Source organism: Arachis hypogaea, chromosome 11 (genome assembly GCF_003086295.3).
Source record: "Arachis hypogaea cultivar Tifrunner chromosome 11, arahy.Tifrunner.gnm2.J5K5, whole genome shotgun sequence".
Lineage (NCBI taxonomy): Eukaryota > Viridiplantae > Streptophyta > Magnoliopsida > Fabales > Fabaceae > Arachis > Arachis hypogaea.
Genome location: NC_092046.1, coordinates 126,887,647 through 126,909,899, shown reverse-complemented (window position 1 = coordinate 126,909,899; position 22,253 = coordinate 126,887,647). Strand labels below are relative to the sequence as shown.

Sequence of the window (22,253 nt, the reverse complement as noted above, 5' to 3'; positions counted from 1 at the left end):
CAGATTTCAATTTTGAATTTCAACCACAACAACAATAAGAAGAATCAAACAGAAATTGCAGATCAAACACGAATTCAAAATTCAAATCCAGAAATTCAATAAAAAATAACTCTAAATCCAGAAAATCAAGTACGCTTAGAGACAATTGCAAAGAAAGTAGAATTATAAATCAAGTACGCTTATGAATCAAGTACGCTTAAACAAAGTTCACAGTTCAGTTCACACTTCACAGAGCTTCACAGCCTTCACACTTCACAGTTCAGTATCACTATATCAGATTATCAGTATATCAGACTTCAGTGACTTATTATTAGAGCGTGGTCCTCAAAATCTTAGTAAAACAACACATAATTTCGATTCAGCAACATTAAACCAAGATAATCCATATTGATCAGCATCATGCCATAATTCATCTTTACTGGCTGAGGTATTATTATCAGCAACACCACACACAAAACAGCAGCATAGAAGAACCAAAGCTAATCAATAATCACAACACATTCAATAATCAATAATCAGTAAATTAAAATAATAAAATCACAACACACACAAAACAGCAGCATAGCAAAACCAAACAGAGAAATAAATTTCACACACCAGAAATGACCAAAACACACAAAGAAAATAAAAGAAGAAAGCTACAAACCCTAAGATGGAAGATGTGGCGTGACTGAGTGTCGCGGATGACAAAGACCGCGGCGAGTAGGACGATTGAGAAGTAGACAGCGGCGCAGCAGAGAAGTGGATGACGGCTTGACCGAGAGGAGGAGGAAACGGCGGCGCTTGCGATGATTCTTCCTCTATGTGAGCGCGACGGCGGCGAAAGAGAGCACCTTCGAAGCTAGAAGCCTTGAACAGAGCACGAAAGGGGAGACACCGAGAGAAGGAGCACCTTCGAATGGGCTTCGAACGGGACAGTGGCTGCGGTGAAACAGATCTAGCGCCGGCGGGACCGTGGCAGCGCGAAAGGGAGGGACTGAGCTCGCCGGCGTTGAGAGGAACGGCTAGCTCGAGGGTGATGGGAGGGACGAAGGAGCGTGTGCTGCTGCGCCGTTGGAGATTTGGAGTGGGTTAGGGTTGGTAACGCAAGAGTTGGGGAGGGGGTTACTGAATGCTAAACGGCGCGTTTTGAGTGTTTTTGGGCAAAGCAAAAAATCGGCCGGGTCTCGGTTCGGTTCGACTGATCGATTACCGGCCGGTTTAACGGTTCAACAATGGTTTTTATTTTTTCCGGTTTTAGCATAAAATCGAATCGTAATTCTCACCGGTTTACGGTTCAACTGGTTCGATCGGACAGTTCGAACCGATTTTCAGAACATTGTGAATCATACAAGTCTAGAAATTATAGGGTAGATTGCAAGTGACGTAGACATTCATTATGACCCAAAAATTTTATGTGATGTGTTTCTCTAATATGCTATGAACTGAAGTTTGAATCGAGAAAATAGAATAACCTGTTAGGTGAAACTGAAGAATAACATTGGATTTATCACAACCAAATGAAATTTAGGGCTAGTAATTCTATCTTTACACCTACATCAAACACCTTAATGAAACTGAAGCAGCAGTGGAGGCTTACACGGTGAGAGAGAGTGAGATCGGAGAGAGAGAGAGAGAGCTTGAACAGAGAGAGATGCCGAGGATAGAACGAACGTGAGCGACGCCGGGAAGAGGACCGCGACGGAGCTGAGGCGCACCGGCGAGAAGAGGACGAACGTGAGCGTGGGTTCTGTGAAGGTGAGCGACGTCCACGGGAGAAGTGGGATGCTAGGGTGAGGCTAGTCCAGCAGCGACTTGAGGGTTCTGTGGCAATGCCGGCGGCAACGACAGCCTCTGGGCGACGGAGAATAGTTCGGCGATGGAGAACGTGGGGGGTGAGAGGCTGCTAGGGCAATGTCTCTCTTCTGATGTATGGGGCTATGGGTGAGTCACTGAGAGTGGGTTCGGGTAAACGTTAGCTCTTAGCAGACCGGTTAATAGTCGGTTCCATCAGTTTTTTATTTACTAATGATTTTTCATCACAACGGAATTAACTAAAGGATTGGTTCTTTGATTAATTCAGTTGAACCGACTACTTAAGTTTGATTTTTAGAACATTATTTATTATATCATGCTTGTTATCATGAATTAAGATTTTAGAAGGAAAAAAAAATATTTTTTTGTTTTTTACTCTTTTCAATTAGAAGTCATAAATGATTTCTCTTTTTTCAGTTTTTTTATGGTATCTCCTAAGGTTATGGATTCATCATTATTGATTAATAAATTGTTATATATACAAGACAAAATTTAAATCATCGACACTTATTTAAATGAGTGCTTTAATCACATAACCAACCCAAGTTGATTAGAGAGCACAAGCGTTTCAGTCAATCTAATATTCTCAAAGTTATTTAATGAAAAAATTCATAAATATACTTATTGCGTCTCTAAATAAAATTGCAAAGTTGCTTACAGGCATATGGCATTATGGCACATAAACTTTAGTTGTTCACTAAAGATTTGCAAAGCGTTGAATTGATCGAAACATCATATACAATAAGAAGAATATTCAACAATCAAATTCCAAGTCTTCCATTTTTCTTCTTGTTGCTTTTCTCAACTATTAACATTCTAGTTAAATGTCTCCTATCTCATTGACTCATTCATTTCAATCCCATTACATTAGGTTAAAAAAATTATAAAAAAAAATATTTTAAAAAAGCCATTTGCATTAAGTTTATACTAACGCTTGTGTTTCAAGACAGCATTTCTGAATCACTTTCTACCATTTATTTGACAGTTCAAAAGTATAATCCCACTACAAGTTTGTACCTTGTAACCAACAGATGGGTACAAGCAACAAGTATGAACGAAACTAGCCGTGTAACGTTCAACAAATACCTAGTTAGTTATATCAACAAATGAGCAAATAAATTAAGCCAAAGAATCATATTCAGTATAATTTACTTTTCTACAAAGCCTATTTTCGATCATATCTTGAGAATGGGGAGCCACCAAAACTAGGCATCAACAACATGGACAAATTAGGCTTAGGCACATGAGCATCAAACAACAAATTTTTCCACCCATTACTTCAAATCAACCTTGCGCAACTCTGGAATTACAGGAGTTGCCAATCATCCTCATTGTTGCCTGCTTCGTTGGCAACATCCATAGCTACAGAATCATCGTCTTGGAATCCAAGGTTGCCACCCGGCGAATTGTTACTAGCGGTTTGCAATAAGAACCTCCAAGACTGAGCTACCGTGATTAATAGGGCACCATTTGATTCTTCAGCAAGCTTGGAAGCTCGGGAACAGAAGTCGTCAAAATCATCTGACAGCCACCATTAACAAGCAGATGATCAGGGTCAACAGAAAGCTTAGATGTTAACCAAGTTATTTTAAGCCATGAAATTAAGGCAAAGAAACCAGCAAACCTTTGTCTCGGCAGTAAGATCCAATAGCCAAGGATGGGTTGATTGAATCTAGGGGTATGTGCCTGATAACACTGGTAGAAGTTTCGCAAAGTGAGACAAAGAATGAACGAAATAAGAACAAGAAGAAAATCAATACTGGTAATAAGCCTACTTGCTATGGTACGAGGAGGTACTAGTCTCTTGGGATTCCCCATTGATATTGACAACCTGAAAAACATTAAGATTGTCTCTTGACAGTATCATGTGGCTCTTGCCACCTTCAACTCATAACAAGAAAAAGTTATTAATGGAAATCCCCCTGAATCATGGTGCTTTACCCACCAATGACGCTAAAAGTAAGATTACTGTAAAATTAAAACGTCATGTGAAGGAAGCAAATGCTGATCCACTTTTGTGTGATGAGAAATTCCTAAGAGTTGCTTTACCTTTTCTAATTTATCATAGATGATTACTCATACACACAACTTTAAAGAATATCAGATTATTATCCATAATAATCCAAACCGATTTTGGACAATGATTCATCCTGATTCCATCACTACAATCATTGCAGATTGTGTTTAATTTGACCAAATCATGTTTCGATTGATATAATTTATTGATACCTAGATGGTTTCTTGGTTTTTCACTTTTATTTTTTGACTTATCTATTTCTTTTGAAACTAAAGGGCTACTACCTGCCCGGTTGAGAACACAAGATGTACAGGTTTACTAAATCAACAATGGAAATAAACATGGAGCAACATATACTTAAATTAATACAGTGCATTAGTATATAACCTATATGACAAGTTCCAACATCCGAATAGTGCAATAAATTAATAAAGTCAGTAATTTTTAAATGGCAATTATTTGTTGAGAATAATGTACCTGCTGAACTTCATGTGGATCAAGGTACAATGCCTTGTCACCCTGAACACCAATAAGATATGTTGAAGCACCTGGTTTACCGCCCAAAATACCAAGGCTCTGGGGGAATTTAAAAGTTGATTGCAATAATGGGATATACCTGATAATGGTTTATAGACAGTTAGACACAATAGATCAGTCATACTGTCATAGTGCTATATTGAAAACGAAGAGAGTAGACGCAGAACAGATTTTAAATTATATTTTTAGATCTTCATGTGGCAATGAGTTAACATGCAGCCAATTATATAACTGTATTCAGATAAAGGAAGCTCTTTCTTTACAAATTGACACTTCTATAATTCATATAAGAATAAAAATATTTTGTTATGCATTGGAAGTTCCAAAATTTACCATCACATAAAATTATAATAAGTGCCCTTAGTAGTAGTACCTATTGATTTATAGTCCTATAGAACATTGAAAAAGTTACACACCTTGGATTGATTTTATCAAGTCCAAGAACCAGAGGAACCAATAAAAGCAGAGGCGTCCAAACAAGTTTGCCCCTTGAAAAGTCAGAACATCGTTTGGATGCATCTTCGATGCAGACAACTGGTGCTCCACCACGTTCTCCATCTTCATCTCCAGAGACAACATAAATTGCCATTGGAAGTGGCTGCTCTGCAAGGTTGTCTGTCTCCCTCTGGTTTACGAGCTAGAACTTCCCATGTTCGACACATGGCATATGGGCCCATCCATGACCCAACGGCAAGGCCATAACCTTTACCGGCTTGAAGGAGATTGTGAATAGAGAAAGCAGAAGCCTCCGAATCACCAAAACTTTGTAAGATCTCAATATATTCTTTATCCAGTGGCTGCATATTATGAAAATACATACTTAACCTATTAGCATTTATATTAAACAAGGAAACACATACAACAAATGAATAGAAAAGTAACAATCTGATAACTAGAACAACACACTGCAAATCAATCACCTTACCTTATCAATATTTTTCCTCCATGATCTACCTAATTTATGAAAGAGCAATGCCTGTACACAAGGAAGGCCATTTGATGCTGTTAGTTGCTATATTTTGAAAGAGAACACAAACAGAGAAAAAATAAATAAATAAATAAATAATAGAAAGCAAGAATTAATATATAGAGGGTTTTTTTTTTTTTTCTTCTTTCTGGGATACTACAAGAACTTCTATTAGAATAGAACTGAGATTACAAAAGAGGATAAGCCATCTTCACATCCTCATATACATACAAAAGGTATATTTAAGACGTGAAAATCTCAGCTAAATAACAACACATGCTAATCCTTTTAAATATTAGCTAAAGGAGATTATACTAAGGTACAATGTGGCAATAGCTTAGTTAAATACAACCATTGGATAAAAAGCACAATACCTGAGCTACAAGCATCTGGCTGCTCCGAAACATACATCCCCAATTAAAATCACTAGTATACTTTGAATCTCCAATAGCATCAAAGCCTATAGATATGTATGTACATTAATATTTGTGAATGTAATATCTAACATAAAGAAACATCCTAGAAAGCGTAGTGTATATTTGACAGACCTTTCCAATATGTTACTAAGATTTTTGAAGAAAAATCTTGCTCAAGTGCAGCAAACTCGTTACTAGTATCTACATTTGCAGTCGATTCTTGTTGTGAAATATTATGGCAGACACCAGAAACCATATATCACCATCAGAACTTGAAATCTCAGTCCTCCCTGTCCCAAGTACACGTTCTTGAAATCTCCTCATCGAGCCACTGTTAACAACTTTCCACACAGCAGCTGCCCACCCACTATTTCCAAAATAAACTGCTTTCTTTTCAGAAGACAATGGTTCACTATGCGTTTCAGAGACCAAAAAACCAGATGGAAAGAAGCCTGACCACAAGGAAGCGTTAGGATACTTACTTTCACCAGACCCTACTTTCAAAGAAGCTGGCACCTGACTGTTATCTATAGTCTCAACTGAGCTTTTAGAAGAACATGTTGCACCAATGATCCTCTCACAAATACTCTTCAATACCATTATGAACCACAAAAAACATGAGTTGGCTCATAGGAAAAAACCGAGTGTAGGCCAATATCTGCAGGTGAAGGGGAAACAGACCTGAAAGGCATCCAAAAACATAAGCTTGTAATCATTCAAAACAATTTAGGAATTGAAAGATTCAGCCAAGAAACAATTAAGAGCTTTCTTTATTGAGCTATTTAAACTATCCAGCAACCAAAAAGGAAAAAACAAAAAAAGGAATATTTTGAGCTACCACAAACTAACACAACTAAGTGAACCAACAACATATGTTGTCTCGACTAGCTAAAAAAAAACAAAGGAATCAATGGATATTAACATTATCATCCACAACTCGTTAAGTATCCCCTAATCATAATCTTGTTGAAAGAGAAAATCAGAAAGTCCAATTCCCCAAATCTACAGAACCATCCTTTACTAAACACGATAAACGCATTACACATACATAATCGATGCCCAGGATCAATGATGCCATTTCACACATTAAGAATTTCCATAGCACAAAACATGAATCTTCATTGCAAGGGGAAAAAAAACAGAGAAAAACATAAAATAAAAAACACAAGGAACAAAACCCAGAAAGGAAATTCGCGCAGAGACATAAATCGAATAGTTTCGGAGCACGCAAATCCAAAATTCATTGAAGATGCTAAAGCAATTGCACGAGTAAATCAACTAACCTTGATAAAAGAAAATTCGAAGGGAATTTTAAAAGTTAACAGAAAATAAGGGGGGAAAGAAAAGATTTTTAATTTTTTATACTCCTGTATTAGTTTGATTTTCCTTTTGTGGGAATGAGTTAGAATTGGATGAGAATAAAGTGAAATTGAAAAAGGACACCATACCAGGAGGATCTTGAAGTGTTATAGAGCTATTGGGAGACTTGGTTGAGACTCCACTTCTCTTCTTCTTCTTCCCTCTCTACCTCTGTGGCAGTGGGGCGGGTAGGGGCGGGTTTTTGCCCTACCCGACCCCGCCCCGCCGTCCTTGCACTCCACTACTACCCGCACCACCCCTACCCGCGGGTAGTAGGCTGCTCTACCCTAACCCGTCCACGGGTACCTGTCCCGCCCCTACCCTCTCCTATAAAAATTAAATAACATTTTAATTTTTACACATTCATATATAAATTAAGATAAAAACTTAAAATTCATAACTAAATTAAAATACAAACATAAGATTCATATAATGTCAAATAACTTGAAATTAAAAAAAGATTAATGTTTAATCACTACAAATTTAATAGCATAATAAAGAAATTGCATCAAAGGAGTCTTCAATCATTATTCTTGTTCTTCCACCATTTAACAAACCAACATTGAAAACACAGCATATAAACTAGTTAAGTTAAGCATTATGATTAGTAAACACAAAGTTTTACCAAATAACTTGGCACCATTTTTGAAAAAATGGTGAAATAATTTTTCAGAAGTAAAGCAATACCATTGAGAAGAAAGCAACACCAAATTGAAATTCCAAAGTAAAGGTAAACAAAAATAGAAGCAGCCAACACTTATTTCAGAATTGAACAATTTGCATAGGTATAGTTTCCATGGCCAACCAATAAAATAACTCTAATGATGATGCAATTAAAAGTTACTGTATAGCTATGCAGAAATATTTACTCTAACTCTAACTCTGTAAAATAATAAATAAAAAAATCAATCTTAGTAATGCCTCATGCTAAGAATATATAAAAAATGAATCCTATTAACCAATCTCACCACCCTTTACCTATTAACCACAACCAATCAAGTGTTACCCCAGCAAAAATTTCTCAATTATATCGAAAGACCAAGTGCAAACTCTCCAAGACTGTTCCAAGTTCCTAGTCAATCTTTTTAAAAGTAAAGCCAAAAACAAATTAGGGTGGTTGTTCATTCTTGTTTAACTAATTTGCTAGTTAGTTGTTAAGGGAATGTAGTCTAAACTAAAATTAGAGTTGGTCCACGGCAGCCGGTAACTTCAGCCATTCATCAAAGGAGGGACTTATCTTCGTCAATATAAATCTTTGGGGGCCGACATGTGAGTTTGAGCGAAACCACTGTAAGGCAACTTGGAAGCGAGTCATTCATCACATCATCAATTCATTATCATTCATTCATGGTGCTACTATATCTACGTGTATGCACAGCAAAATTATTTTTGCAAGATAACAAATAATATTAATTTAATATTAATAAAAATGGGGCACACCACCCTTTTGTTAGGAGTGTGGTTTCAAGTAACATTTCTTAAGAAATTGAAAAAAAGGGTTTAGCACCAATGCATCATATATTTTGCCTTATCCATTTATAACTGAAAAGCAGCATAATCCAAAATTGCAGGTTGCATTCAAATAAAAAGAAAAACGTTGCAGACAAAATGAATGTTTTGCTTGTTTGAATAAACAATATTATGAGTCTAGTTTAACAAAATCAAAGCATCAACAACACAAAATCAAAAATCAGAATGCACACAATCAAAATAGCAACAACACAAAATCATAAATCAAAGCATCAACAAGTAACATCACAAAATCAACCATCAACAATACAAAATCAGATTATCAGCCATCAACAGCAATCATAAGTAATATTATGAATTTAGTTTAACTATTTTAACATAAAAAATAAATCATACAAAATTAACTTAAAATAAAAACTGAAGAAGCGAGCCGGAGAGGAGTGCTTACCAGTTAGCAAGAGACGATGAGGGAGAGGCGAGCAGAGACCAGAGACAGCAGACGGGAGAGGCGAGCCGGCGAGGACAGTCACGGCGAGGAGAGAAGTGGGAGCGACGCCGACGTGAGCTCAGTGAGGGACAGCGGCGAGGTGACCGAAGCAGTTGAGCAGAGGCTGTGGTCCTTGGAGAAGAGCTGAAGAGGTGAGCTCGGTGGCTGTGAGGACGCCAACCGGCTGCAGGGACGGGCGGGCTGTGACGGGTGGTCTAGTGCAGCTGAGCAGAGGCGGTCGTCTTTGGAGGCTTGGAGAAGAGCTGAAGAGGGGAGTCGAGGGTCTGGGATTTGGGAACTAAAGTGTGAGTGCGCTCCTACCTGCCCCGCTCAACAACCCGCTCCGGTCTGATTCCGCTCTGGGTCGGGTTTAAACCCGTTTCAATCGGATAGAAGTGGATCAGGTACCTACGGGTGCGGATATTTTTATCAGTTACTATTCTCTTTGTCGTCCGATATTTTTCTTTCCTCCAACTTCTTTAAGCCTTAAATATGCTTTTTAATTTCTTATAAACATTAAATTAGGACAAATTATATAATTAAATAAAGTAATTTTAAAATTATCTAAATACAATTATTAAAATTAATTATATTTTGGTTCTCTGACTAATAATTTATATAAAGTACTATAGTATAATTATTAGAATTAAACTGATGATCGAATTAATCAAATTAGTAATTTATTGATAGGAGTGAATGCGGATCGAATATGGTCAAAATCTCAATCCGATCCGCACTAAAATTATTGGATCAAATCGGTTCTAATATCCGTCATTTTTAAGCTTGGATCCGATCCGATCTAATCGGATCGAATATCGGATATATCTGCAAAACACAAAAATATTTTTAAAAACTTATTTTTATTAAAAAATACTAATAAAATTCTTTTTTTCTACTCTTTTAAATATGTTTATTCTTAAAATAATATTAAACATATATTTTTAAATAATAAAATTAAAATAATATAATATATATGATAATTAATAGTTGAAATAAAACATAAGAAGAATATTTAATTATTTATTTATTTATTTTTGGAGATCTGCGGATATGCAAATACCTACATAAAATTCGCAATCCGATCTTTGATCAGATCCATATCCGCAATTTTTTATCGGATTCAAATAAATACCGCGGATATGCGGATCGAATCCGATCCATGAGCACTCCTATTTATTGATTCAACTGATAAATTATTAATTTAATAGGTCAATTCTATCTCACGTAAATAAAAAATATAAAATAATTAATTTAAATATGACAAACAATAACACTGAATAATTGCATTTGAATTTTAAATTTGAAAACTATGAATAAATCTTAAAAGTATGGACAAACCAGTGTTTTATGTAGAAATATATTTGTTGTGAGTAGAAACAAAATCGATTTTATCTTTGTTTTTTTCAATTAGAACTACGTTTTCTTTTGTGATACATACAAAATTATTAGGAGTGAGCACGGTTAGAGGGTACTTAATTATCCGTCTAAATTCGAATTGAACTAATTAAATTGGTTTTGGAATCAACGAATAATCAGGTCCGATCCGAACCAAATCAATGACTCTCTTTAGTAATTGGTTCGAGTAACGGTTTTGAATGCAGAATTCAAACCAATTCGTAGACCCGATCATGTATTAATTAAATAAAAAAATAAAAATTTAAAATATATGTGCCTTTTAATGATTTTGAGTTTCTCTCTATTGCATTTTTGTATTTAACTTTTAATGTGTTTGGTGTTTAATATGTTTGGATTTTAATGTGTTTAGTGTTTAATTTGTTTGGATTTTAATATGTTTAGTTTTTAATGTGTTTGGTGTTTAATATGTTTGAATTTTAATGTGTTTAGTGTTTAATATGTTTGGATTTTAACATGTTTAGATTATTTCTATTGATTTTACATTTTTATTGTACTTACAGAATTTGTAAAATAATTTTTTTTTATGAATTTCTATTTCATCGGATACCCAATTCTCCAAACCGAACTAATCCGTTTTTAATCGGTTTGATTTGGTTCGGATACATACACAAAAAAACGTAAATTCAAATCAAACCGAACCAATTACAATTCAATTAATTCGGTTCTAATTTCACCCTAAACTCGAATCAATCCGACCCGTGCTCACCCCTAAAAACCAGATATGGTTATATTTTTTTGGTGTCTTCAGATATAGTTCTATATTTTGTAGGAAAAATACCCTCACAAAATTAATATAAAATAATTAAAAAATTAAAGAAACTCACCTGAGGGACAAAAAGAAAGATCGGCATGGAATCCGACCTCAAAGTGAGAGAGATTGATGCTGATTTAGAGTTTTTAAAATTTAAATATAAGTGTTCTAAGGTGTCACGCTTTATATTGTATTTTAGTTTTTTTTTTGGTGACATATTGTATTTTAGTTTACCTTAAAGTAATTTATATTTAAATTTTTAAAATTCTATATTCTATATCAATTTATATAAATTAGTTATATGAGTGAAACATAACAGATTATTAATTATTATATTTAGATAATTTTAAAATCCAATTTATTTAGATAATTTTAAAGGTGAAAAATTGGCTACAAAGAAGTTCCAATAAAAAATAACTTAAGTTATAAAGCATTGTTTCCTGTGAATTTTTAATTTTATTGTTTTTTTTTTTTTGCTAATTTTTGGTATTTATCAAAGTGAAAGATTCATTTTTTTTGTCTTTATCCCTATAATAAACAATATATTTCTTTTTTACAAAATAATACAATTATATATCTTTGAAAAAAAAATCCAATTTATTTAATTACATAATTTGCCCATTAAATTTTTTTTCTTTGTATTACATTATTTTTTCTTTATGTATTTTTCTCTATCATTAAGTCAACATTTAATTCATTTATTTTTTTATGATATTCTCTAATTTAATCACTCACTAATAAATTATTAAATATAAAATAAAATTTAAATTTTTAATATTTATTTAAGTAGATAAACGAACAAATATTTTTCACATACAAGTCATTATTTCATACAAGTCCATACAAGTCTCTTTAACCTAATTCACCTCATGCGCCACTATTTAACCAACTTTTCAATCAATGCGTGAATATATAACTGCTTTTTCGAAAGGATTTTATTTTTACCGAAATTAACTCAATGATGGTTACAATACAAGAGTTATCCACCCTAAAATGACACTTATAACTAACGTCGACTAGATGATGCCCCACCCCATCAAGAGTGGTACAAGTCCTACGCGTGTGACCCACTTGACGACACAATCTGCATATCTTCTCCCCGCTATGCTCAACATCATCCATGTTGTTATGAATCCTGGAACTGACGGGGTGACCTCTCTTTACTCTCATCATCCTACGGTTGGGCCAAATACAGGCCCTGTCATAGGATGGTCAGTCTTCCTCGTGACCAATCGGTCGAAACTCTGATCAGTAAACATTAAAGACCGACTCATGCAATACATAGGATGTACATACCACTTTCAATCAAGTCGTGCATGAGAATAGGCTGCAAGAATGTAACGGCAAGGAACATCAAGAGCCTAGAAATACCCACAATCACACTTACCCTCATCAAGTAGCACTTGGTAATTCTGTTGCCTAGACCCGAGCACTGCTGCTAACTCTTCAACCACGAACATAGTCCTTTACCGATCAAACTGATAAACATTCATAGTGTTTACATGCTTTGAGTTGAACTCTATGGCCTTCATCAACGTCTGTGAGAATTCAGTGTCAACTTGAAGCTAAGCAAGGGCCTCTGAACCCTTCCTAGCAAAAAGTTCACCCAAATAGAAATAACTTGACTTAACAAGAGTAATGATGGGCAAATTATGAGAACCCTTCATGACAGCGTTAATGCACTCCGAGATGTTTGTTGTCATGTGACCAAACTGACGACCCTCGTCCGCATACTGCACCCAATGTGAACGAGGCATTTCTTTAAGCCAGTTTGTAATTGCAACATTCTCGCCCCCTCAGACGACCAAAATAATGAGCAAACTTCCGCTGCGACTTCGAATATGCTACGTTAACCAGAATCTTCTTCAAGTCCTTGTTTTTGAAGTGACTCATGAAGTTGGCAGCAATGTGTCTTGCACAAAACACCTGAAACGCATGCAGTGGTTTCCATAAACTTTCATCGGCATTCAATGCAGCATCAACTGATTTGAGCCTATCTAAAATCACTAAAACGTCGGGTTTTGGTGTCACATGTTGCTGCAAATACAAAAGAAAAAACGACCAAGCCTCCTTCGTCTCTTCCTCAACAATGGCAAATGCAATAGGCAATATATTTGCATTGCCATCTTGAGCAATAGCCATAAGTAACGTGCCTCCGTATATACCATATAAGTGGGTGCCATCGATAGAAATAAGTGGCTTGCAATGTTTGAAAGCCTCAACACATGGTGGAAACGTCCAAAATACCTGAAGAAACATGACAGTGGCGATTGCACCAGGCCAAGGCTATGTCACAAGTTGCACCAAAGTACCTAAATACCCATCAACAGTTAGTATGTGTAGGTGGATACTTTATACATACTAAGCACAATGTATTGAATCTTACCGGGTAAGTACATCTGCATAGCGAATAACCAACGAGGAAGCTCGTTGTATGACTCCTCCCAATCGCCATATATTCTAGTAATGACTCTCTGCTTTGCAAGCCAAACCTTTCTGTACGATGCCTTATAACCGAAGTGATTCTCCACACCTCTCTGCAAAACCCTTATGCTGATTGTTGGATCTGTTTTGACCATGTTGAATATGTACTGAGCAATCACCTTCGGATACAACCTACGATGGTCTAAGCCCATCGATGTTTTCATACAAGTATGATGACCACCGTATCTCCTAACCTCCCATTTTTCTTGCTCTCGGCGATACGCTATGCATATGTTCCAAGAGCAATCGGGTCCGAATCAGATAAACTGTACATCATGCTTCAACTGGTCATTCTCCAATATTTTATACTCCACAGCCCTCCTGATACTATACCTCTTAACTGCCAATATGTATCGTGGTATTTAAAATTAGAATAATTTGTTTTAGGAAATAATATTATTTTTTATTTATTTTGAAAAACAATCCATCAATCTTGCAACAAACAATATAGAACAAGTAAACACATAAAAACACAAACTCCAAACACAATTTAGAGCACTATGAGAAACAAAAATTAGCAACATCATCGCTCTATCTGCTATCTGTCCCTGCACATATATTCATCATATGAAAACCTATCCCTGCCTCGAAACAATCAAATGCCCTCCATGGTCATGACCAACTAAAATTCCAAGCCTCAATAATTGGCTCATTGCTAGTCAAAAAGTTATGAACCTTCAATTGTAAAAGCCTCAGAGGTTTTAGGTTCACAAATGTTATATTCCTTTTATGCGTAATTCCATTATAGAAAGCAAAATCCCACCATTAAGATTCAAGAAAAACTAGTTGTGTTTTGCATTGCTAAAAGTAATCATTTATATAATTAACTACAAAATTTGAAACCTAGTATAAAAAAAAATATCACACATTAAAATACTTAACTTTCTAGATCCACATTGTTTCTAGAAACTGTAAAGATTTGAAAGGCTACATAGAATCTGCAACAAATGATAATTGGATGTGTCACTACTTCAAATAATCTCTCTTTCAGGAGAACCTCTCATTTATAAGGGGCTTGAACTTGTGATGGGGTGCAAAGATAATCATACATTCAACATTAAAACTGTCTGATCTTATAAAGGCCAATCCTCAAGGAATTATATTCTTAATAATAAAAAATCATCACCTGCAAAATCAGAATTTATGTTAGTATAAACAATAAAATATGTAAGCATTTTCACTCTAAAATAGATGAAACATATAGTAAGTAATGTGGTTGTTTAGAGTATTTATGTTAGAATAATTTGTTACTTTGCTAGAAGACTTTGGTAATTTTAAACTTGTTTGGATTTGTGCTTGAAGTTTTCTCACAATTTGATTTGAAGAATCTGAATTTGTAACATCATGGATTAGTCTACCAATGAAATAAATAATTTGCTCATTTCTTTTGTAGGATATTTTAGACAATATGTAAAAACTTTACTTCTGCATCCTTTTGATGTTTCCAGAAATATGTGTCACTTTTTATTGCTTGCTTCTTAGTAGTTCTTATTAGTAAGAGAGAAAGGATTAAGAAAGGATTCTTAATCATTTATATTATCAAAAAATAAAATGAGTAAAAATATGAAAAATTTCATACCATTCTTGTTATTCACAAAATGGTGTGGGATCAATATTGAATTTTTTTTTCTTCTCTTTGCTTATCCTCTACAATATGTCAGAAGAGTTAATCACATATAAAAGTTTAGAACTCAAATACAAAACAAAATACACAAAAAAATCTTTCACCTGCTAAAAGGTAAATAAATGTATAATCACTTCAATTTTCTTTTTTAATAAAAAAATAATTTCATTAAGATGAGTAGAAGGATAATAAAAATTGGGGGATAAGGGATACCCAATACAAAAAGCAAAAATAATAATCACTTTGAAAATATTTTGTAATTTTACTTGTCCAATTCTTTTGTTAGAGAAAGTACGCAATAAAAAGTAGGAAATGAAAAGGGAATTCAAATTTTAAGTTCTTCCCTCAATCTATTGATTTTTTGTATTTGCATGACACATACAAAATCATATATTCGTAAAAAAATTTTATGACTTAGATGCCAATACTTTCTGCTGCAAGTACCACCTTTTTTATTAGGGGACAAAAGTACAATCATGAATTTCAAGAGGGCAAAGTCTCCCGTGTAGAAAGTGTTATGGCTTCTACATGTGTAGAAATGGAGTGGAGCTGGCAATGTGCGACCGAGAGAGCAGATGTCACAAGTTACAGCAATGGTCTCCTCTCGAGTCAGAAATTGCTACTAACTTCATGTGACATGGAAACATTATTATCTTGTGTTAAGCAAACTGCGGATAGATAATTAGTATGAGTTCTAGTTGGGTCTCGTTTTATTGGCCTTTTTGTCATAGGTGGAATGATTTGAGGTTCGCAGTTGGAACGTGGAAGTGCACACACCTAAATAATTTTGCTACATAATATGACTGGTCCATATATATAAAATATTAAAGGAAAATAAAAATATATATAACATTCACTATACAAAATAAAACAATACACACGTTTAATTACCTACGTTAATTACTCATTATACTACTCAATTACAATAGCCACACAAATCAAAATATAAACAACATAATTACTTTTCATAAGAGAACAACAGGCACAACAAATGATACAACATAATTTTAGATCCTTAATCCCGAATTCTAAATACTAAACTAATACCAAAAAGAGTTAACAAATTTAGAAATTAGGATTTTATGCATAAGATTTATGTTTTACGATATATGAATTAAGGTTTACAGATTATGATATATGTGTTACGGTTTACGGATTTAGGTATATCGATTGATAGTTTACAATTTAGTGTTTATTATTTAGGTCATTGGGTTCATGGTTTGCAGAAAGAGAGTTCACAGTTTATCTTTAACAAAATTATTGTTTATGCTTACGGACTTAGAGTTTATGATTATATCTTTTTGATTCACAAATGATAATATATGGTCTACGGTTATTAGTTTCGTTTTCAGGTGTCATATTTTACAGTTTACTATTCATGATCTTTGTGAATCACTTAAACTCAAACCTTAACTCACAATCCGAAATCCTAATCCCTAAAACTGAATCCTAAATCTTATTTTTGGAAATCCAAATTACTCACATTCAGAGATACATGATCAACTACAAATTCATTCATTAAATTCGTTTTCACCACTAATTATTTAAATTAAACCCTCAAAGTATGTTTATACAAAATAAAACTAATAAACTACTCATAAATTACATTACAAAAACTTTATACATATCTTTTTTTCAACTAAAAAACTACTAAAAACATAGGTCAGATATTCTTTGACCCACTTAGTGTGTTCCTCAAGCCTTTGAATATACATATGATCACAAATCCTCTTATATCTCAACGTCTAAAAAATAACAAACTAATTATACTTTTGTAAAAATCATTTAACTCCGTCCAAAAAATCAGATTCATCTAACCTTGCGCAAAAAAAAGCCCACCTATGATAAGCCCATTGATACCCTACATTAATTACTCAGAAATTTCTAACGTTAACAAACTATTATCTTAACCCATCACCTGAAAAACTCTAGATGATTCCACTGTGCACTGCCAGAAATTGTCCCCTTCTTAGACACTTGTCACACACCAACTACTTCCAACGCATTTCTACAGGTGTGAAATTGTCTCACATTCTACACCAAAAAATTTGCCTTTCAAGAAACAACTTACAGCAATAGTTACAAGATCTTCAAGCAACTCCTCCAAGTGGCGTAAAGGATATCAAATAAGGAGATAATGCATATAGTTCATTAATATTCAGAAGCATCAAAGAAAAAGTAAATGTTGGCAAAATGATGTCCTATAAATTTGAACGATTTTGATAAGTAACAACTCACCCACTGTGTTGGACCATCAATAGGTGCACTCAATGGATCATCATGTACCTTAAGAACCAAGAAAGCATTTAAAAGCTGTTTGATGAACAAACTAAATATAAGCCTTAAAGTTTACCCTAAACTTCTTTCTTTTAATAATAATTCCAATAAGATCCCCCTAAAAAAATAAAACTAATATATATACCTCCATGAAAATCCCATCCACCCCTATAGCAACTGCAGTTCTTACAATGCAAGGTATTAATTCTCGAAGACCTCCACTTACAACACCTCCGCCATCCAACTAGACATGAAAGCAGAATGTTAAAAGTTGGAGCTAAAGAAATCTCGTATGATAGTTAGGTTCAAAGTAGAAACAGATCTTGTGTGACTCCAGTGTTCAAATGAAAAAAAAAGAAAGATAACATGAGGCAGGTGTACTCCAATACACAATGATCCTTATGAATCAACAATGCATAGAAGCCAATGAACTTTTGACATCATGAATCTGAAGAGAGCACTCTGCTCTATAATACACTTATTGAAATTAAACAAGGAGCACTTTCGCACGGAGTAAGAATGCACGGAGAAAAAGAGAATGCATTTACATAACATGGAATAGTTAAATACTGGGAAAAAGGAGTAAAAAGTTACAGAGAAAAAGAGAATTATATGAGACAACTGTTGTGTTGCAAAATACAAACTACTGAAAAGTCCAAGTATAAACCTGCCTTCTTTCCAGCAAGCTGTTGTAGTAAGTGTGTTATATCAGCTACCTGGGATAAACATTGAGTAAATAATTGAGTTTTCCAATGAAAATGGCATAAAGAAGCAGTGCAAGAAACTTTACCATGACACAAATATTAGAATAATGGCAAAAGGCCCAGTAATGAGTAGTTCTCTAGAGTTACGGCAAAAGGAATAATGAAGTCAATCTATTCTCATAAATTGGCAAATGCCTTCCATCTAATTTTCTTCTTAGTTTATTCGCATATTGAACATACAACAATATTATTCCTTGGGGATGATGTGAACAAAACACTCCAGTATCATTGACAAAATATCAACAGAAAAACTGAAAAAAAAATTACAAAAGATTGGAGAGCGCCATCTGTGCATGTTAGGTAATGTAATTATGTCAATGAAAACAATTTGGGAAATTATGGAATAATCTTTCTTTTAAGATATAGAAAGGGAAGTAATGCAGCTTAGAGTTGGTCATTAAAGCAACTTTGACCATATTAACATGTACTAATCTGGCTGATTGTGTTCACATAGATTCATCCTATTTAATGAATCGTAATTATATCATCAAATAAATGGTTCAGGAAGGGAGATACCTTTCTCCCTAACATATTATAACCTTCCATTGAATAAGAAAGCATAGAAAGATTCAAATAGTTCATCTTAAAGAGAAATATATAATAAAACAAATATTGACTTACAATAGGGCAAATTAGCTTCTCTCATCCACTCCAGGTTACGTGGATCAAAAATCAAATCATCTATATAAAAAGGCAACGAATTTAATCAATTCTGGGTTTTGAAAATAGAATGATAGTGGACAATCAACTGTAGTGCTGACATTCTTTGAGCAAAGTTAAACCTTAAATGCATGTTAAAAATTTTGATTATAGGAGGGAATGTGCTACAGATCACTTAAAAAGAAAAAATATAGATTCAAATTAAATCATACAGGGGAAAAGAACACAAGATTAAAAAGAAACTAGAACATGTGGAAACAGAAAGCAATTCATGATACTGAACGGTTTCAAAGAGTAACATCATTCAAAAGCATACAGAAGACCTCATAAAAGATGTTATAACTCACTGTATCCAAACATAGTTCCTCTCTCACAAACCATAACATTAGGATTTCCAGCCAACTGAACCTTCTCTGCTAAATTTGTCATGACCTATTCATATGAACATTATAAAACATGAGAATACTAAAAGACAGAGAATATTTACCGAGCTTAAGTAATTGTTGATTATTAAAACTTGCAACATAGCAGGATAATATACCCACGGAAGGAGCACAAAACTGGCCCTTCTTGATGTGGACAATTTTTTCAATTTTGGCTACAACAACGAGAAGATCTGTCTGTCATCAGAGGAAAAACACAAAAAAAGAATTGACGTGATCACATCTACTTAATTTTATATCCATCCAATTGACACTAAAACTTGATGTAAAGAATATTTACTTGATGGCATAAGAATGCTGTTATTTGAATGATGTCTGCAATTCTGCCGACTACTTCACACTGTCAAAGAAAAGATAAATCTGTTAAAGGTAGATTAGGATCCAAAATCGAAGACAACATTATGACAAGCTTGGATGGTGTGCCAAATAATTACATTATTGTAATACTTGTATAATTTTTGAAGGCTAAATTTAGTTAAAATTAAAACATCTTACTTGGATAGACTCATGCACATCTGCCACTATGGGGAGGTCATATGCTACTTTAACCTTCTCAAGTATCTGAAATTATAACATAACAAAATTAAATAAAGAAAAAATAGTTCAACTATAACAAAATAGCTTTGCCATTATATGGAATTCGACAATTACACCATTTTTCAAACAAGTGTTCCTACTGTAATTCTCAAAATGCAAACGACAAAAGCAATATATCATAATAAAAAGTAATAGAATCATAACCTTCAACACCTCAACCATCTCTAGGCCACAAAAAGATTTTGATGATGTTCTATTAGCCTTAACAAAGCTTGATTTGAAAACTAATGGGATGCCAACTCTGAAAGTCGCACATACTCTAGATGATGTTAACTTTCAACAAAGATACAAACCATCTCCCGACATTATATTTTACAAGTTTAATTTTTGATTCCTTGTCATGTGAATTCTCTCTCATCCATAGCAAGTGTTATGTTGGTTTTACTAACCAACATTACTCTTAGAATTATATAGGTTCAATATCTCAGCCCACAATGCCTATAATGAGTAAAAACTCTTATACTAGATGCAATTCTGGGAAACAATAAGTAAAAGAGTTCCGTATTTCAAGTGGTTGTTATTATAGCAAAATATTTTGAATGACACAAAGTTAGATAATGTGTATTAGGTAAGAAAAAGGAATTTAATTTCACACAAAATACTACAAAGAATTTTGCTGCAAACCCATGGGGGATGATTGTCATGATTATACTTATCGAACTACTAACAATTTTTGTATAATTCAACTTAGGCACTACAATTATTCCCTATTGGATTTCAATCAAATTAGCTTCGATATTTTTTCCCATGAAACCAAAGGAACAAAAAGTTCCTTAATGGAGAACAATATCATATCTAGATGTAATAGTCTTTATGTACTTAGCCATCTTCATAATATGTTCCTCTGATTTAATCACATTAGGACCCGCTAATAAAACTTGATGGATATTTTTGGAAAACGAAATTCCAACACCCAAAACTCACCGGCAAGTGTACCGGGACGCATCAAGTAATAAAACTCACGGGAGTGAGGTCGATCCCACAGGGATTGAAGGATTGAGCAATTTTAGTTTAGTGGTTGATTTAGTCAAGCGAATCAAGTATTGGTTGAGTGGTTTGTAATTTACAGAAACTAAATTGCATGAAATTTAAAAGTGAGAGGGACAATTGACAAGAAATTAAAGAGGGCAGAAAGTAAAAGTGCCGAATCTTAAAGAACAAGAAATTAAATTGCAGAAACTTAGATTGCAAGAAATGTAAATTGCAGAATCTTAAGATGCAAGAAATTTAAATAACTTGAATCGTAAAGGGAATTGGGAATTAGATTTGCAGAAATTAAACAAGAGAAAGTAAAATTCAACAAACAGAAATGTAACAGATGGACTCAATTAAACCGGATCTTGAATGAAAATGAAAATAAGCTTGGTGTAGCAACGAAACAAGGAAATTGAAATTGAAAGCTGTAGATCTCAGGACTCAAGAGACTAGATAGCCAAGTCTAGATCTCACTGCCTTCCTAGATCCAGCAAGAACAATTGCAAAGAAAATGAAGAAAAGTAAATTGCAGAAATAGTAGAAGAAGAAGCAATTAACAGAAATGGAAATTCAATTATGCAGAAAATTAAACAAGATCTCAAGGTGAGATTGAAACAGAAGTTCTTCAATTCTCCACCCAAGATCCAAAGCAAGAAAAGTAAAGAGTGCTGAGCAAGAACAAGGAAGAAGAGAGATCAATTCTCCTTCCTAATTCTCTTGAATTCTAAAAACAACAACTAAAATGTAAAGGTGAGCTCTCTCTCTAAGTGTTCTAAGAATTCTAAAAGAAAAGCTCCCCGAAAACTTAAATCCTAAGCTATTTATACACTTTCTTCAAATGGTCTTCAAGCCTTGAATTGGGCCTTTGCTCTTGATGGAATTGGGTTGATAAAAGCCTCTGTTGATTGCTCTTGGAGTTGGAGAGAAACCCATTGTGAACCGGGTCATGAATCATAAAAGCTTGAGTCAAAGTTTGAGGCAAACTTTGGCTCTTGCTTTTCATATCAGCTGCCCCCTTTTGCTGCTACCAACGTTTGGGCTAAAGTTTGAGGTCAAACTTTTAGCCAAACGTTGAGCTTTCTTGAATGCCTTGTGGCGCCAACGTTTGCCAAAAAGCTTGAGGCAAACGTTGGCGCAAGCTTTTCTCCTCCAGGGTGTTGGTGTGTGGCGCCAACGTTTGCCAAAAAGCTTGAGGCAAACATTGGCGCAAGCTTT

The 22,253-nt window shown here is 34.3% G+C and overlaps 2 protein-coding genes and 1 pseudogene across 2 annotated transcripts; all 3 read right to left on the bottom strand.

The window, feature by feature from the left end:
* Nucleotides 1–2,746: 2,746 nt before the first annotated feature.
* Nucleotides 2,747–9,325, bottom strand: LOC112722559 (cysteine protease ATG4-like; annotated as a pseudogene).
* Nucleotides 9,326–12,779: 3,454 nt separating this feature from the next.
* Nucleotides 12,780–13,850, bottom strand: LOC112721772 (uncharacterized). Its single transcript, XM_025772801.1, has 3 exons — nucleotides 13,584–13,850; nucleotides 13,069–13,500; nucleotides 12,780–12,947 (listed from the first exon to the last, which is right to left on the bottom strand). The coding sequence occupies exons 1-3, from the start codon at nucleotides 13,848–13,850 to the stop codon at nucleotides 12,780–12,782; spliced, it is 867 nt and encodes a 288-aa protein (XP_025628586.1).
* Nucleotides 13,851–15,285: 1,435 nt separating this feature from the next.
* On the bottom strand, nucleotides 15,286–20,905 carry LOC112724045 (2-dehydro-3-deoxyphosphooctonate aldolase-like). The gene is made up of 12 exons (XM_025775346.1): nucleotides 20,865–20,905; nucleotides 20,208–20,310; nucleotides 19,962–20,027; nucleotides 19,747–19,806; nucleotides 19,569–19,643; nucleotides 19,371–19,455; nucleotides 18,971–19,044; nucleotides 18,271–18,315; nucleotides 17,745–17,843; nucleotides 17,561–17,608; nucleotides 17,394–17,441; nucleotides 15,286–15,345 (listed from the first exon to the last, which is right to left on the bottom strand). Exons 1-12 carry the CDS (start codon nucleotides 20,894–20,896, stop codon nucleotides 15,286–15,288), a joined length of 795 nt encoding a protein of 264 aa, XP_025631131.1. The 5' UTR covers nucleotides 20,897–20,905.
* Nucleotides 20,906–22,253: the final 1,348 nt, after the last annotated feature.